General features: G+C 37.9%; 1 protein-coding gene across 5 annotated transcripts in view; it reads right to left on the bottom strand.

Moving 5' to 3' along the window:
* Positions 1-8,293: 8,293 nt before the first annotated feature.
* slit2 (slit guidance ligand 2) overlaps positions 8,294-18,193 on the bottom strand; it is a 204,234-nt gene continuing 194,334 nt past the window's right edge. For 4 of the 5 annotated variants that reach the window (XM_031895349.1, XM_012955706.3, XM_031895350.1 and 1 more), the window contains 5 exons: positions 17,510-17,640; positions 13,702-13,856; positions 12,996-13,284; positions 12,672-12,883; positions 8,294-10,105 (listed from right to left, as the gene is read on the bottom strand). In XM_031895349.1, coding sequence (XP_031751209.1) covers positions 9,864-10,105; positions 12,672-12,883; positions 12,996-13,284; positions 13,702-13,856; positions 17,510-17,640 — 1,029 coding nt within the window. In that variant the 3' untranslated portion in view covers positions 8,294-9,863. Of the gene's footprint in view, positions 10,106-11,156; positions 11,189-12,671; positions 12,884-12,995; positions 13,285-13,701; positions 13,857-17,509; positions 17,641-18,193 lie in introns of all 5 variants that reach the window. The other variant, XM_031895351.1, reaches the window with a different exon arrangement.

The raw sequence follows: 18,193 nt of genomic DNA, 5'->3' as shown, positions 1-18,193 counted from the left end.
CCCGTTATCCAGGAAGTTCCGAATTACGGGAAGGCCATCTCCCATAGACTCCATTATAAGCAAATTATTCTAATATTTAAAAATGATTCCCTTTTTCCCTGTAATAATAAAACAGTGCCTGTACTTGATCCCAACTAAGATATAATTACCCCTTATTGGGGGCAGAACAGCCCTATTGGGTTTATTTAATGGTTAAATTATTCCCTTTTCTCTGTAATAATAAAACAGTACCTTGTACTTGATCCCAACTAAGATATAATTACCCCTTATTGGGGGCAGAACAGCCCTTTTGGGTTTATTCAATATTTAAATTATTTTTAGCGGACAAGTTATGGAGATCCAAATTACGGAAAGATCCCTTATCTGGAAAACCCCAGGTCCTGAGCATTCCGGATAATATGTCCCATACCTGTGCTAGACAGGACATGTCTACAGGTGCATTACCTGCTCTCAACTGCCCAGATCCAGGAAAAAAAATTGATGATGTTCTGGTCTTTAGGCCCCAAGCTAATTGGTTCTGTACCAGTTAGTAGGTCCCATACCTGTCTCCTGTTTTAGTACCCCAATATCTTGTACTTTGCAGGGCTTTCTTTTATTTTATTCAGCAGTTGCAGTTTGTCTTACCTTCTCACCTAATTTCTTTTTGTTTGTATTATAGCCAATTTCATGCTCAGACTGGGATTCGAAATAGAACCTGGTATTTCAAGTACCCAGAGGCCCAAACAGTACCCAGCCCAATAAATAGTGACTAGTATCTTACAATAGCCCCTCTGGCATTTGTCAGAATCCATAAATTGCCAGTCCAGGCCTTCCCAATCTAATGGATGGATCATTTTGCCTCTGTTCCATGTATCTAAACAACTGTGACTAAGTAACTATTACTCAGTCTGTATATATCCCTAATAGATTTTAAATAAAGTTACTGGTATTCAGGCTAAAACAGACAGCAGAATGCAATGACTGCACGGAATCTAAGGGAGTTTTGTACTTTTGTACAGTAATAATTCAACCGTGTCATGTAAGGATGGCAGTTTCTAATCTTTATAGAGGTAAAGCTTAAGGAATACAGATAACCCACAGCCCTTTTAAGGCTAACAATATGTTCTTCTGCGATATCCTTAATACCAAGGGAGAAAGACAGTTAAGAACAGAGTAAAACTATTAGGTTCCACAAACCAGCTCAAGATAAAAGGAAAAAAACACTTTTCAATAATTCAAACCAGAAACGAATAGTGTTTCATTGGATATCAGTATCATTCTGAGCAATATTTAGTGCCCAAGTGCCTACAGCCTGCAGGCATTTCCATATTCTAAGAATTTGTCGATGTAGTTGGAGATTTGGAAGAACTGAGAAGTAAAGCTGGAGTGAGCTAGAAATATATAACATGTAGTCATTCTACAGAGACCCTTCTCACTGTTTTTCTACTTTCCTAAGGCAGAGTATCGTGCCTCGGGTTATATCATAGAGTAGGCTGAGCACTTTTACGTTCCCTTTATATTTACTCCAGTGGACAAGGAACGTGAAAGTGAATTAATTCAAGGTTGGATCCACTGGTTAGACCCTTAAAAAATAACTATATATATGTATATAGAGAGAGAGACACCAAGGGGCTCATTTACTAACCATCAATTTCCAAGACTTTTCCAAGAGTTATGGGGTATAATTATCATGCTGTGTAAAAAGTGGAGTAGCAGCCAATCAGATGCTTTGCTTTCATTTTCTGTTGACATCTAATTGCCCATTGGTTGCCCTGGGCAACATCACCAGTAATGTTTTACTCCACTTTTTACACAGCATGAAAAATATAACCCTATGGGCCCGATTCACTAAAGTCCAAAATAAAAATCTTATCACTTCTTATTTTTCGCTCGATTCACTAAAAGGACACTTGTCATAATTAAGAAGCGATGTTCTTGGCGTTATTTATCTTACAATGACATATTTTAATGGAAAAAACTATGCGATAAGCGTTATAGGGGCCGATTCACTAAAGGTCAATAACGCTTATCGCATAGTTTTTTTCATTAAAAAGCATGCGATAATTAAGTACCGATTCATCAAAGTCATTTCGCATGTGTTAATCCGCATATCGCATATATGCACAAAAAAAACGCATTGCGTTAATTAGCGAATAGAAATAGTACTAACGCATGATTCACAAACACATATGAAGCGTTAAACGTGCAAAATATAGTGTTAATCTGTGTGAATATTAACCCTACTTGGGGCAGGCGGTACTTAAAGAAAATTGTGGTTCGTGAGCTATTGGCAACACAACATGGAGTTTGCAGTCGTATTTTTTCAAGTATATGTTGGCCCTAGAGTGATGCATCCTCCAGTTTTCAGGGAAATGGTGGTTTTCAGAAAGTAATGGTTATGTGCGTAATATATTGCGCTCTGCAAGTGTCCTTTTAGTGAATCGAGTGAAAAATAAGAAGTGATAAGATTTTTAACGCATGCTATAAATAGCACTCCTTATTTCGGACTTTAGTGAATCGGGCCCTATGTGTCTAAATGGCTAAAAATCGAAATTCGACAATTCACCAGATTAAACTTGCTGAGTTCATGTAGAAGTCAATGGTAGAAATCCATTCCCTTTCGGTTGAGTTTTTTCTTTTGTCTCAAAACTTTAGAGGTGTTGCTGGGTTTTGTCCGAAAATCACTTTTTTTAATTGTCGCAGAGACAATTCTGGATTTTTTGCGACTATTCTCTCAGCGACTTTTCCTTGCAACTTTCCAGACCTTCGGGAAAAGGAGTTTAGACAAATTTAAAAAAAATCAAAAAAAATTAGAAGTTATGGAGTTTTACTAAATCTGCGCCCAAATGTGAGGAAACATTTAGCAGCTTGTTATGAAAAATATGCCCTAAACTATGTGCGAGGAGTAATGGTTTGGGGGGTTGCTCCATAACATGAGAGCTACAGTGACCCCCCCTGTGGCACAATAATAGAATAACAAGTTCCTGCTTCTGTGCATTACAGGACCTAGCACATACAACTGGGGCCACTGATTAAATTAAACATATAGTTGTGTTTTCAACCTAAGGAAGATCATTTCAGTTTATCAAACACAGATCATAACACATTAACATCACATACGCTTCAAAGTTTTCAACAACATGGTTACAGTAGCACAGGGGTTAAATCCTACTCCAGCAAAGGCCTCTACTCCTTAGGGGTTGAGTCCATAATACAGTCCATATTAATCCGACTGTGGAACTGGGCACCCTAGAAAAAATGTTTCTGTTAAATATCATACAACAGGGATAGCTCAATGTGTTATTCATTCCATAAGGTCCAACGGTATTTAACCTTTTCAGCCCAGCACATCTTTGTCAGTAAGCGTAAAGTCTAGGAAAGCTTAGGAAGCTTAACCTTCACTGGTATCTGCCATTATGTCTGTAGGATCAAGGAAGAACAGAAACATGTTGTGCTGACTTCTCAATAAAGGTGGATGAACAAAAGTTACTGCAGGTTTTAGGGGCAGATTTTCATTACAGAAAAACTCACCCACTTTCTATTCATTCCTATTGGATTTTTAGAAGCTCATTTATAAAATGGTGAACTCTAATAAATACACTTCTAAACATCCTATAGGAATGAATACAAAGTGGTAAACCCTATCCTTCCATTTTAATAAATCAGCCCTTATATGTACATCTGTGTATATAGAGACCTGACTTGAACAGTTCACTGTTGAGGAATCTTATTACAACGGATGCCTAAAGGATACAGTGGCTTGCAAAAGTATTCGGCCCCCTTGAACTTTTCCACATTTTGTCACATTACAGACACAAACATGAATCAATTTTATTGGAATTCCATGTGAAAGACCAATACAAAGTGGTGTACACGTGAGAAGTGGAACGAAAATCATACATCATTCCAAACATTTTTTACAAATAAATAACTGCAAAGTGGGGTGTGCGTAATTATTCAGCCCCCTTTGGTCTGAGTGCAGTCAGTTGCCCATAGACATTGCCTGATGAGTGCTAATGACTAAACAGAGTGCACCTGTGTGTAATCTAATGTCAGTACAAATACAGCTGCTCTGTGACGGCCTCAGAGGTTGTCTAAGAGAATATTGGGAGAAACAACACCATGAAGTCCAAAGAACACACCAGACAGGTCAGGGATAAAGTTACTGAGAAATTTAAAGCAGGCTTAGGCTACAAAAAGATTTCCAAAGCCTTGAACATCCCACGGAGCACTGTTCAAGCGATCATTCAGAAATGGAAGGAGTATGGCACAACTGTAAACCTACCAAGACAAGGCCGTCCACCTAAACTCACAGGCCGAACAAGGAGAGCGCTGATCAGAAATGCAGCCAAGAGGCCCATGGTGACTCTGGGGGAGCTGCAGAGATCTACAGCTCAGGTGGGGGAATCTGTCCATAGGACAACTATTAGTCGTGCACTGCACAAAGTTGGCCTTTATGGAAGAGTGGCAAGAAGAATGCCATTGTTAACAGAAAACCATAAGAAGTCCCGTTTGCAGTTTGCCACAAGCCATGTGGGGACACAGAAAACATGTGGAAGAAGGTGCTCTGCTCAGATGAGACCAAAATGGAACTTTTTGGCCAAAATGCAAAACGCTATGTGTGGCGGAAAACTAACACTGCACATCACTCTGAACACACCATCCCCACTGTCACATATGGGGGTGGCAGCATCATGCTCTGGGGGGGCTTCTCTTCAGCAGGGACAGGGAAGCTGGTCAGAGTTGATGGGAAGATGGATGGAGCCCAATACAGGGCAATCTTGGAAGAAAACCTCTTGGAGTCTGCAAAAGACTTGAGACTGGGGCGGAGGTTCACCTTCCAGCAGGACAACGACCCTAAACATAAAGCAGGGGCAACAATGGAATGGTTTAAAACAAAACATATCCATGTGTTAGAATGGCCCATTCAAAGTCCAGATCTAAATCCAATGGAGAATCTGTGGCAAGATCTGAAAACTGCTGTTCACAAACGCTGTCCATCTAATCTGACTGAGCTGGAGCTGTTTTGCAAAGAAGAATGGGCAAGGATTTCAGTCTGTAGATGTGCAAAGCTGGTAGAGACATACCCTAAAAGACTGGCAGCTGTAATTGCAGCAAAAGGTGGTTCTACAAAGTATTGACTCAGGGGGCTGAATAATTACGCACACCCCACTTTGCAGTTATTTATTTGTAAAAAATGTTTGGAATCATGTATGATTTTCCTTCCACTTCTCACGTGTACACCACTTTGTATTGGTCTTTTACGTGGAATTCCAATAAAATTGATTCATGTTTGTGGCTGTAATGTGACAAAATATGGAAAAGTTCAAGGGGGCCGAATACTTTTCCAAGCCACTGTAATTTTTTGTTATTTTCTAATGTAACACCTGGGTAATAGTAAAACAGGGTACCATTTTGTCTGCTGCTTAACTGCCCCTCTAGGAATCAGGTCTTGTCAAATTTTACAGCACTTGAATACAGGTATGGGGCCTGTTATGCAGAATCCTACAAAGGGTATTCCAGATAAGGGGTCTTTCCATAATTTGGATCTTTATACCTTAAATCTACTAAAATAAAACATTAATTAAATCCAATAGGATTGTTTTGCATCCAATAAGGATTATTTATATCTTAGTTGGGATCAAGTCCAAGGTACTGTTTAATTATTACAGAGAAAAAGGAAATCAATTTAAAAAATCTGAATTATTTATAATTCAGATAATTATAAAATGGAGTCTATAAGAGACAGGCTTTCAATAATTCGAAGCTTTCTGGATAACAAGTTTCGGGATACCAGATGCCATACCTGTACAAAAATAACAAGTTATTGCATAGTTCAAATATATCCAATTTACCCACATTGCCCTGCAGCCGGGAAGCCAAGCATTATGCTATATCTGCCCTACAATCAGAAGTTCACAGCTCATACAAGCTTGGTTTATGGAGAGGCCATTTTGGTTTCACTTGCCCATTCATTCCAAGCTTGCTGACCAGTTACAAAAGCCAATGAAAACCGGAGACAATCACAAACTGCAGTTAAAATCTCATAGTGTAGACCAGAAGGATATCAGGGAAAAATGCTTGGGAAAAAAACTTTTTCTTCCTTTTGTAGAATGTAAAATGCAGGGAGTTGTGCAACTATAACACATCTGTAATCTACTCCTGCTTGATTTGTACATGGTCCGTTGTTATCACAGAGACACAAAAATTTCCACTTCATCTTCATTCCCTTTGAATAAACTAGAAAAAAAATAAAGCATTTGTTTTCCTTGCCAAGTACTGAGAAGACATATCTTTATTCGATCCACATAAAAAATGATGGCAAAGCATCTAAGGCCGCTGCTTAAATCATTAGCCAAGGCACAATCCTTCTGTGAGGCAAATCAGGATAGACTTAGGCAATAAATATTCTATTTGGTTCTCCATATTTTAAAACGATTATGTAAGTAAATGAATACGACGAGTCCTGTGCATACGCATGGCATTTCTTATTTCCATAGGGGAGGCTTAATTATAAAAGGAACTCAAAATTTTACGAAACTTGAATGTTTGCTTCTTTATTAGTTTGAATAAAAAAAAATGAATTGAATTAAATTTGGAAAAAACTCAAATGCAATGAATTCACATTTTCTTCATCATTTTCATAAAAATTTGAAAAAACTCAAATTGCTAATCCCAATAAGACCAGCAGTCTCCTGAGTCTCAATACGTGCACATTATTACTGCCGAGATGATCCAGAGGAAGCAAATACAAAAGAACTTCCCATTCACCCTGGCAATTAGGAGAAAATGAGGGGCTCTAGCTTCCATCTTGATTGGAACAGCTATGCATTAAAGGGGACCCGTCACACTAAGAAATAATTCCAAATTCTTTTCTATTGTGTTTGTCAAGTCAAATAAAAAAAATCTTCCCTTACACTATATAAATGATTTAAATCTTGTGTCCATCAGTCTTGGAATTGCACAGAGCAAGCAGGCCGGCACCATTTTGTGGGCACTGTTGTTAAGGCAAAGCTTTGTAACACCCCAAAGTCTTGTTTGTGTGCCAGAATGGGGGACATGATGCCCACTTGCTACTAGGGATGCACCAAACCCACTTTTTTGGGTTCGGCCGACCCCCCAAACCCACCCAGAAGGATTAGCATATGCTTTTAGGATAGGAAGGGGTTAAAAAAAATTCACTGGCCATTTAACCCTTTCCGAATTCTAATCAGCATATGCTAATTTCCGCTAATTAGGATTCGGATTGGCCGCAGATTCGTCCGAAACCAAATACTTAAAAAAAAGCCAGGATTTGCCCGAATGGATGGTGACATCTTGGAAAGTGCTGAATGGAAAGTGAAAGTAATTGTCTGCCCCGCCTCCATGCCTAAGGCATAAAGGTGGAGCAGGCAATATGTGGTTGACAGCTGGGATTTTGAAATAGCTTTGTAATGGGTGTGAATATGTTACTAAAAAAGGAATTTGTTTTCCATACTTAATTTTAAAAGGACTTTCACTATACAGCTTTTTATGTCTGGGCGACAGCTGGTCTAGAATGCCATATAGTTCCTGCGCCGGCACACTCCTACTAACTCATCTCTAGAAATGTAATGAATGTAACTATATTAGATATGAACCAAATAAACTGATTTACATCGCAGTGTATTATACCTTTATACCTTTGTACAGGTATGGGATCCATTATCCAGAAAGCTCCGAATTACGGAAAGCCTGTCTCCCATAGACTCCATTTTAATCAAATGATTCATAATTTTAAAACTGATTTCCTTTTTCTCTGTAATAATAAAACAGTACCTTGTACTTGATCCCAACTAAGATATAATTACCCCTTATTGGGGGCAGAACAGCCCTATTGGGTTTATTTAATGGTTAAATGATTCCCTTTCTCTGTAATAATAAAACAGTACCTGTACTTGATCCCAACTAAGATATAATTACCCCTTATTGGGGGCAGAACAGCCCTATTGGGTTTATTTCATGGTTAAATGATTCCCTTTTCTCTGTAATAATAAAACAGTACCTGTACTTGATCCCAACTAAGATATAATTAATCCTTATTGGAGGCAAAACAATCCTATTGGGTTTAATTAATGTTTTATTGATTTTTTAGTAGACTTAAGGTATGGAGATCCAAATTACGGAAATATCCCTTATCTGGAATACCCTTGGCCCCGAGCATTCTGGATAACTGGTCCCATACCTGTATAATATTGTATCATATTTGCATAAATACTTCAATGTGAAGTAAAACCCTACGTGCGGAGACAATGTAATTCCTGTCTGACACAAAGGGACAAATAAGTTCTAAATGTAAAGTAATATCTGTTTAATTTACAAACATCAGTCGCAATACTGATATCAGTCCAAATAAGACAAAGCACACAGCATTATACATGTACACCTAACTTATTTGTTTTATAAAAAAAAAAAATATTTTTATATATATTTATATATATAAAATAAAAAAAAACATATTGAACATAAAATCTGCATTTTTACAGAGTGCCCTGGGTATCATTTTTATTTTTTTAGGAAAGGAGCCCACTACCAACATAATCGACTGTATACTGGAGTTTAGCAGCAACATATTAACATGAGGACCACAGGGTACTATAGTAGTTTTATTAAAAGGGGGGTGGGGGGGAATCACAGTTTCTGTCTGCATATTCTGCTCTAAAAGAAACATAAACTTCATGGTAAAATCGATTGGGAGAATTTCCATGTTCTGATTTATTGTCCAATACACAATTTCAAATTTCATGTAAACATAAAATTCTATTATGTTTGTGGAGCTTCCTGTATAAGAGACACTTCTTCCTTCTGTACAGTGTACGTTCCTCAGGTATAACGTATTCTGAGACACCTGTCTCTGCACAACGGCCGCCATTTTACGACCACGAGCGAATGATCACCAGACGGAACATATCAGCCTAAGACGTTTGACTTGTGTTAGTTCTATTACAAAATGTAAAGAAAAATCCTGACTTTTGAGTATTCTTTATCAAAATAGAAAAATATCAGGATCTTTATAAATTAATATATTTATATATATTAAAACATCAAAAAAAAAAAAAGGGGGGGGAGAACCTAGAAATGTTAAGGAAGCTGTACGTGGATACAATAAATACATATGGTTCAGTATGAATACCGCTTTCAAACTTGTACAGTTGTTCCTAATGATAAAACTACCCGACGCTTACTTCTCTAATGACGCAGTTAAACGTTATCTTACAAAACAAGAATAATACTGGTAAAGGGATTGTTGAACACTTGTGTAAGATGTTTGTGCTATCATTTGACATGAACGCAATCAATAACAGAAAAACAGTTAAACTCAATGAAAGTCCAAATGTGGATTGGTTTGTGGATTGGCCGGAATGCTTGCAGCTTCTCCCAATAGTTACGCCGCTCAGTCACCCAATATAAGAATACAAATATTTTGATCCCTCGTCGTTCACAGCTTTGCCTTTGTCGTATCGTTGTGGTGCTCCCCACATGCCGTGCCAATACAGGCCTGGGAATGGTGATATGTAGCCACGTATGTTTTTGTCCTGGCCAAACGAGCACCAGTCTTATCCGTGTCCAAGAGAAACTGCATTACCCCTCAGTGAAGCTGAATCTCCACAGAATTTTTCAAGTTCCTTTTTCAGCTCCTCTTATGAAAAGTTCAGGCATCAGCAATTCCTTCTCTTTTTTTTTTTTTCTCCGTTTTCTTTTTTCTTTTTTTTTTTAAGACTGAGGAAAATTCTCTCTCATAATAAAAATAAGTCCGTTTCTGTATTTTACAATAGAATTCAAATATTTCCACTATGAAACTTTAATTAGTCCAACATGGTCAATAGGTATACAACATTTTCAAAAGACTCATGGTGTTTACATGTTTAGGAGGGGCACTTTGTACAACCGCACTTTATGACTTTCTCCACCTCGTCCACAAAGGATGAACCATCTGTGCATTCAAAAGCATATTTCCGCCTTTTGCTCCTCAGTGGCCCACAGCACTGACCATTTGAGCATCCTCCTTTGCATTCTAGTCTTGATACCTTCTCGGTCGTCTGGCAAGCAGCATAACCTTGCTGCCTTTGGTAGTAATCTCTGACCCGTTCCCCTCGGCAAGAGATTTCTGAAATAAATGAAAATAACATAACTTTATATATATAACAAACTTGAATATAAAAATAGAATATAAAAACTCAAATCAAACCAAATGCACTGAAATTGAATTCTACTCATCATTTTGAATGGGTCTGCAAATGCCCCCCAAAAATTGGAAAAACTCAAATTTAAAAAATTGCATACATTTTGCCTAGGACAACTCCCATTGACTTCTACATGAACTTGCAAGTTTTTAGATGCTGATGTTTTATAAATTTGTGTTTTTTACATTGTTTTACTCTTAAACCATAATTCGAATTCATGATAGGGATGCACCGAATCCACTTTTTTAGATTCGGCTGAACCCCCGAACCCTTCGTAAAGGATTTGGCCGAATACCGAACTGAATCCTAATTAGTACATGCTAATTAGGTTTTAGAAGGGTTAAATCTGGGAAAAAATTTCAACTTCCATGTTTACGTGACAAAAAGTCATGTGAATTTTAGGATTCGGATTTGGTTCAGCCAGAGGCATGGATTCGGCTGAATCCAAATCCAGCCGAAAAAGACAGAATCCCGAACCAAATCCTGGATTCAGCGCATCCCTAATTCATGAGTTTTAGCCCCAAAAAATAGTTTAGTAAATGACCTGTTTTAGAACAATTGTTATGGTATGTAAATACTATGACTCTTATGGTGACAACAAAATTGTGTTTTTCTTTTTTAAATACAGAATGCAACCCAGTTTTCATAACCTGAACAGCTGGTTCTGTTTACAGCAAGGCAATTGTTGAGAGCATGCAATTTTATTTATTAGCCTCCTTGTTCCATACTATTCCTATAGTAACATTCCATTAGCTTCATAAATTACTCCTTAAAAAGTCTAAAAAAACAGCAAAAAAATAAATTATGTGCACTCCCTAGACCAGCCGTGTTCCCATTGTGCAGCCGCACTGATACTGAAACCCAAATGAATGAATGGGAATTAAAGCAAAAGGAAGACACCAAAATGAGGGGGAATGAGACACCAGGATGAAGGGCAGAAAGAAAAGATGAGTCCAGAGATAGTGACCGTCTCACCTGTGGAATTCGTTGGGATAAATCAGTGAAAGCTGAAGGGTGAAAAGCAAAGTTTGTGATAAAGCTAAGAGTAGAATCATTGGCTTCCCTAGTTGGGAAAAATAGAAAATTGGTAGAAGTAGAAAATAGCCATGTCAGGTGCAAAGCAACTGCTCAGTGAATTTGAAAATATGAATAAAAAGACTGCAGAGAAAATGTTTTATATAAATATCTGAATCCATTTGTTTCCTTTCTGAGTTAAGTTTTAGTCTACTAAATGTTACAGTACTGTTCCATAGCCATTCCATGTACAAGCTGGGTTTCATGCACAAACACTATGGATATGTCAATCCATTGCTTAATTTCTTCCAAATTATCCAACAATAAAACAAGCAGAACGTTAACTATATAAATGCCATATCAGTGGAAATGATGCAGTTTATTTTTATTCATATTTCCCTTTCTGTGTATCATGAGTCAGAAAGCATGTTTTCTTAATTACCAGTAATAATGATACTTTCATGTAAAATTACAGTCATTTTATATATAAACTATAATAAAAGTAAGATTTGGGTGGAAATGCCACGAGTTCCAGCAGTGCCTACGACTGCATCCAAATGGGACAATGTTAGCTGAGGAACCATTGTTGTTTTAAACTAAATTGAGACTCTTGGTTCTCAGTTTAACATGTTATTATAACTTCCTCGGTAAAAAGGCAGCCACAAAGCAAGAATGGAGCATTGCTCTCAGGGAGGCAGGAGTTCTGACTGCAGGCAGAGGACATGGTTGTGCTTATTTATGAGACAAGCACCAATCTGAATTCCAATCACAAGGCACTTCTATATTTTATACTAGTGCTGTGCGGCAGTTTGCCCATAGCAGCCACTTAGGTGGAGCCTGCCAATAAGTACTGTTACTCTGTATTGCACCAGTTAAATCACACACAGTTGAATGGTGTAGAAGTGTATGCTCTGTGTTTCCCCTTCTTTTATGTGCAAGTTTCACCCAAGTTTATTAACCAGAGCAAAACTTGGCACCTCTGGTTATGCTTCATTGTAGTAGAAGCAATTCTACACTTCAAAAATGAGTCTTTTTGTCTGTACTACTACTTACATTTCTATAAATGCAACCCTACAATAAGGGGCATATTTATAAAAAAAAGTGAAATTAGATCTTGCCACAGTGACATTTATCCACTCCAAATTATTTTCTATGGGAACAATTTATCAGTGGTGAAAGTGAGAATTCACCCTTTGACAAATGCCCCCTCTGAACACCCCATAGAAATAAATAGAGAGTGGTGGAATTTCACTTTCAAGCTCTAATTTTATTCTTTGATAAATCTGCCCCTGACTGTTCCCTCTATTTCAATTTCAAGCACAGCACAGACCTTTCTGCCCTCGCAATATATTTAACATGAGCTTTGACAGATGTAATAGCTGTTTGTGCTCTAGTGGCAGCCACCAACATAAAGCATGATAGTGTCATTTCAAAATGTATTGCATAAATATTTGAGTGTGTGAATGAATTATTTACCTTTATCACAGCTGTCCCCTGTATAACCACTGTTGCATTCACAATAGGCTTTCCCTAAGCCCGAAAGCCTGCATTTTCCGTGTTTACATTTAATGGATTGGCAGGGATTGGGCTGATCTTCAGGTTCATCACAGAGAACCCCCACAAAGCCCTGAAGGCATTTACAGCTGTAGGAGAATGAATTAATGGGGAGGCACGTGCCATGGACACACCTACAAGATAAAAAAAAAGACAAAATAAACTACATTTTTGCACCATTTCATTTTATAAAAAGGTTTTGGATATTCTGCAAGATGTAAGTATTCGATTTAAAATAAAACGTACTTGTTTCCCAGACAGGGATCGTTGGACTGGATATCACACAGTTGTCCTGTCCATCCTCCTTCGCATTCGCAAGTGAAGCCAGCTTGGCTAGTAGCCAGACATGTGCCATGGACACAGACTTTTTTATGGCAAGGTTCACAGCCAGGAAGAACTCCAGCTTGGAGATTTAGTTTTCTGAAGTCCTGTAGTTCATTATTGATGTACAGGTTCCTAATACAGCCTAGGAAGTTGGTGCCATTTTGACTTGAAGACTGTCGAAGACCTGCAATGTTATTTTTCATGGGCATACCTAGAAAGGCAAATATAAAGATTAACAAAATATCAGGTATGTACCCCATCCAACATTCACCTTCTTCAGGGAGTTCCTACAGACCGTGTTATTACAAAAATGTTTATAGATGACATTGTATTGGCTTTTCATGGAAAATTGAGCCAAACTAAAGCTTCATTTGCTCAAGAGTTTAGGGCTTATTAACAGTAGATATCACACGTGTGTGCTAGGCAATGCATATAGCTGGCTCCTTTCCTGGCTATATAATCATTTATCCTCCATTAGATGAAAGAATCATTTTACAAATTAGGTATCTTGGGTTTTGCATTCTAATACCCTAAATTCTATATGTGTCAGTTTAGCATTCACTTTAAAAATGTTACTGAGCAATTAACAATCAAATCACCATAGAGAAAAGCAGGAAAGATTGTTTACCTCCTATGTAAAGGGTGGAGTCAATACTTATTAATGACTGTTTTGGTAAATTCGTAATGGATTTAGGGGTTCCTCCATCAACGACCAGTGACAGTGTTTGATCCAGGTTTACCAATTCCACAACATGGAAATTTCCATCATTTATAGTCTCAACGCTGAAAAAAGAAAAAGAAGTAGGGAAAAGGATGAATCATATGGTACAAAACAATTACATTCTAATCTAATCATTTTTGCAGTAAAGGAAACCCATTTCCTAGGTAAAATGAGGCACTCTGATTAAAAAATCAGAATTTTTTTGGGGAGGATTTAAATCATATTCAAGTAAATGTAATTTACTGCCTTTAAATCAATTTGGAAAATGGTTAGCAGTGAATTGGAAAATGGTTAGCCGTGATTGGCGGTGATTCATGGGCTCATTTTTTTAACTTTGACTTCTTCGAAACAGACTTATGATTGTAAATTATATTAAATGCATTAAGAGTCAATCTGCTTCTAGGAACTCTATGCTTCCTCCTTTTGTTTGTCTCTGTACTAGGAGCCGGCTAGGAATCCCTCCCCAAGAAGGGAATGAGTTAAACTGCTTTCCATGAGTATTTGACTTCAAATTTCCTTCTCTTATTCTTTTCTTTTTTGATGCTTCCCTGTCCTATTGAGCTTCCTTATTGTAAAGTTCCCATTTTGTATAACAGAAAAGAATAAGTGCCCGCTCTTTCAATCACTTTTATTAAACAGTAGCATTAAAGCGTGGCTTTTTTAAATATAAGCATGAAAACTGAAGCAGCACCTACATACATGTGCTCTGGAGTGGTTGCTACATAGTCCTACGAGGAGTGGTCGCTACATAGTCCTACAAGGAATGGTCGCCACATAGTCCTACGAGAAGTGGTCGCCACATAGTCCTACGAGAAGTGGTCGCTACATAGTCCTACGAGGAGTAGTCACTACATTGTCCTACCAGGAGTGATCGCTACATAGTCCTACGAGAAGTGGTCACTACATAGCTCTACGAGGAGTGGTCGCTACATAGTCCTACGAGGAGTAGTCACTACATTGTCCTACCAGGAGTGATCGCTACATAGTCCTACGAGAAGTGGTCACTACATAGCTCTACGAGGAGTGGTCGCTACATAGCTCTACGAGGAGTGGTCGCTACATAGTCCTACGAGGAGTGATCGTTACTTAGCTCTACAAGGAGTGATCGCTACATAGTCCTACGAGAAGTGGTCACTACATAGCTCTACGAGGAGTGGTCGCTACATAGTCCTACGAGGAGTGATCGTTACTTAGCTCTACAAGGAGTGATCGCTACATAGTCCTACGAGAAGTGGTCACTACATAGCTCTACGAGGAGTGGTCGCTACATAGTCCTACGAGGAGTGATCGTTACTTAGCTCTACAAGGAGTGATCGCTACATAGTCCTACAAGGAGTGGTCAGTACATAGCTCGTGGAGCTTGATTAGAAATGTTTTACAAAAAAACTTTTTGAAACAATGATACAGAAGTTGCATAACTGTAGCTAAACCTCTGTTGCAAACAATGAATATTAATTTGCATGCTGAGGGATTCTGAGCAAACAGAAGAATAGTTTTTCAGTTAAACTAGCCACACAGTGAGTAACCAGGTCGTCCAGTGTGGTCATTGCTAGACAATTAGAATGTGTGAGGGGTTCCCACACAAAGATATTAAGTCTGGGATCTCTAGCCACCACTCTGCACAACTTTTCTATAGCTTTTCTATAGCTAAGCACCCAACACTGATTTGGCTTTTCTTAACTATCAGCCTTGTACATATATTGCGAAGTGATGGGAATGATTTTGCTAAAGGTTAAGGAATCATGGTTTTACTATTTACACTCATTGATGGCCAGATACGTTTGTACTGATCAATTTGAAGGGGGGGCTTATGATGTCAGAGCAGGATATATACTAAGGTAATGGGCACTGGATATTTATAGGTTAATTGGATCACTCGTGCACCCTCTTTTATGTTATTATAGTCTTTATGTGTAGAGATATATGATACATTTAGAACTGATAAACTTTTTCAATATGGGGGACATGTAATGACATCACTACCATGGGTTCAGCCCCCTTTATACATTCCTGCACTTGGTACTGGGTATGGCTTCCCCATGAAGACATATTTAATTTACAGGTGGCTAAACATGTGGGGTCATTTCATCTTAAGGCCCCAGATGTAACAAATTGCTGCATACATCTGACCATGTGACATTAGCGTGTGCGGGTTATGAGAAATAACTGCTAAATATACTAAAGTTCTATTTACTTACATTTTGTGATGTGTGATAACTGGAATAAAGCACTGATTAAGAACAGAACCTCTGAAAATGTCTGTGATATAAATAAATTCAAAGGGCACGGTGCTTTTCATTTGAAATTCCTATATTCTTTCTTGTCCTAGGCTTGTAATATTACAATATGGATGCGATTTCCATTTATTAAGGAGGCAAGAGGTTTTAATGGAAAGTCTAAGCAAGAGAAAGAATTCGAGAGCCGAAAGCAAATGCCAAGAGCATAGATCTGTTACAGATGGGTAAACACACAGCAAACAATCTGGAACTCATCTGCTCTATCATACACTGCCGGGTAATTGTGTTACTGATGTTATTGATATGTAATCAAGGCTGAGCTGAGAATTCTGACCAATAAATCTGCGTATTAATAACAGTATTTTCAAATAAAGTATTGTTATAAATTATATAAATTAGGGGTTGAACTTCATGGACTTTGGTCTTTTTTCAACCCAACTTAACTATGTAACTCTCTGGAGGATTATCTGTATTCCTAAACATACAGCATTATAAGAATGCATAGCCACCAATAACATTTTCTGTGGATCTCTAATATATATTTAATTATTAACTTTAAGTCCCAATCACCTACCTTAATGCAAGTGACATTATATTGAGAAAGCTGCTTAAAATCTTTATAGCACAGATTATGCTACGTTACAAAACATATATTGCCTATGACCAATATGTATTGTGGAGGTACAAACCGAATTATGGGAAGGCCATCTCCATAGACCATCTCCATATTAATCTAATAAATGAAAAATGTTTTTCTCTGTAATAATAATAATAAAACAGTACCTGTACTTGATCCCAACTAAGATATAATTACCCCTTATTGGGGGCAGAACAGCCCTATTGGGTTTATTTAATGGTTAAATGATTCCCTTTTCTCTGTAATAATAAAACAGTACCTGTACTTGATCCCAACTAAGATATAATTACCCCTTATTGGGGGCAGAACAGCCCTATTGGGTTTATTTAATGGTTAAATGATTCCCTTTTCTCTGTAATAATAAAACAGTACCTGTACTTGATCCCAGCTAAGATATAATTACCCCTTATTGGGGGCAGAACAGCCCTATTGGGTTTATTTAATGGTTAAATGATTCCCTTTTCTCTGTAATAATAAAACAGTACCTGTACTTGATCCCAGCTAAGATATAATTACCCCTTATTGGGGGCAGAACAGCCCTATTGGGTTTATTTAATGGTTAAATGATTCCCTTTTCTCTGTAATAATAAAACAGTACCTGTACTTGATCCCAGCTAAGATATAATTAATCCTTATTGGAGACAAAACAGTCCTTTTTGGTTTTATTAATGTTTGAATCATTTTATTAGTAGAATTAAGGTATGGAATTATGGAATGACCCCAAATTATGGAATGGCCCCTTCTCTGGAAAACCCCAGATACCAAGCATTCTGAATAACAGGTCCCATACCTGTACAACATAACAAAGCACTTTACACCAGGGCAGCAGGTCCCATCTCACCTGTAAATGGCAGATGCAGGGTTAATTCCAGTGTCGTAACTAACTCTCACTCTCCCACGATACAACTCCACCGCTACCTGATCCTTGTCACCTTTATAGAGTAAGATCCCACTGTCTTCATCCGTGGCGACCTGTTTTAATGACAAAACACAAGTTAAATGGTATTTCATTGACAATATGTGTCAAGGTTCTGCAAATAATCAGTATGAAATGCTATGTATTTACTTATTTACTGCACTCAGAGCTGAGATCAACTGACCGGAAAAAGCACATAAACTGCCCCTTCACTGCAGGGTATAAACGCCATATGCTGTGAATATAAAGTTTCCCTTCAAAAAGAATCTAATAGGAACCGTATCCTAAAACACTAGCTGCCTAGTGTAATTCATGTGCTAAATGGTAAGATAATCTAAATCAGTTGGTTGCTGAGGAATTTGGGGGGGTGGGGGGGTAGCAGTTTGGGCATATTTGGGGTACAAGATATACCCCCTAACCAATTAAACAGTTGTTAGTCCCCAAAACGGCAGCAGCAGAATATTATTTTCTCCCCACACTTATAACAAAATGCTAAACTCATGAGCTGCACAATGTTAGCCATAAAGTAGCTTGGCCTTTTATTTGTTCCATGCTGCCATGTATCCCCATCTGTATAATGTTAGTTACAACATGGCTTCTGGAACAACA

This window comes from Xenopus tropicalis, chromosome 1 (assembly GCF_000004195.4).
Source record: "Xenopus tropicalis strain Nigerian chromosome 1, UCB_Xtro_10.0, whole genome shotgun sequence".
Lineage (NCBI taxonomy): Eukaryota > Metazoa > Chordata > Amphibia > Anura > Pipidae > Xenopus > Xenopus tropicalis.
The sequence above is the reverse complement of the archived record's forward strand: the minus strand, read 5'-3'. Positions and strand labels throughout refer to the sequence as shown.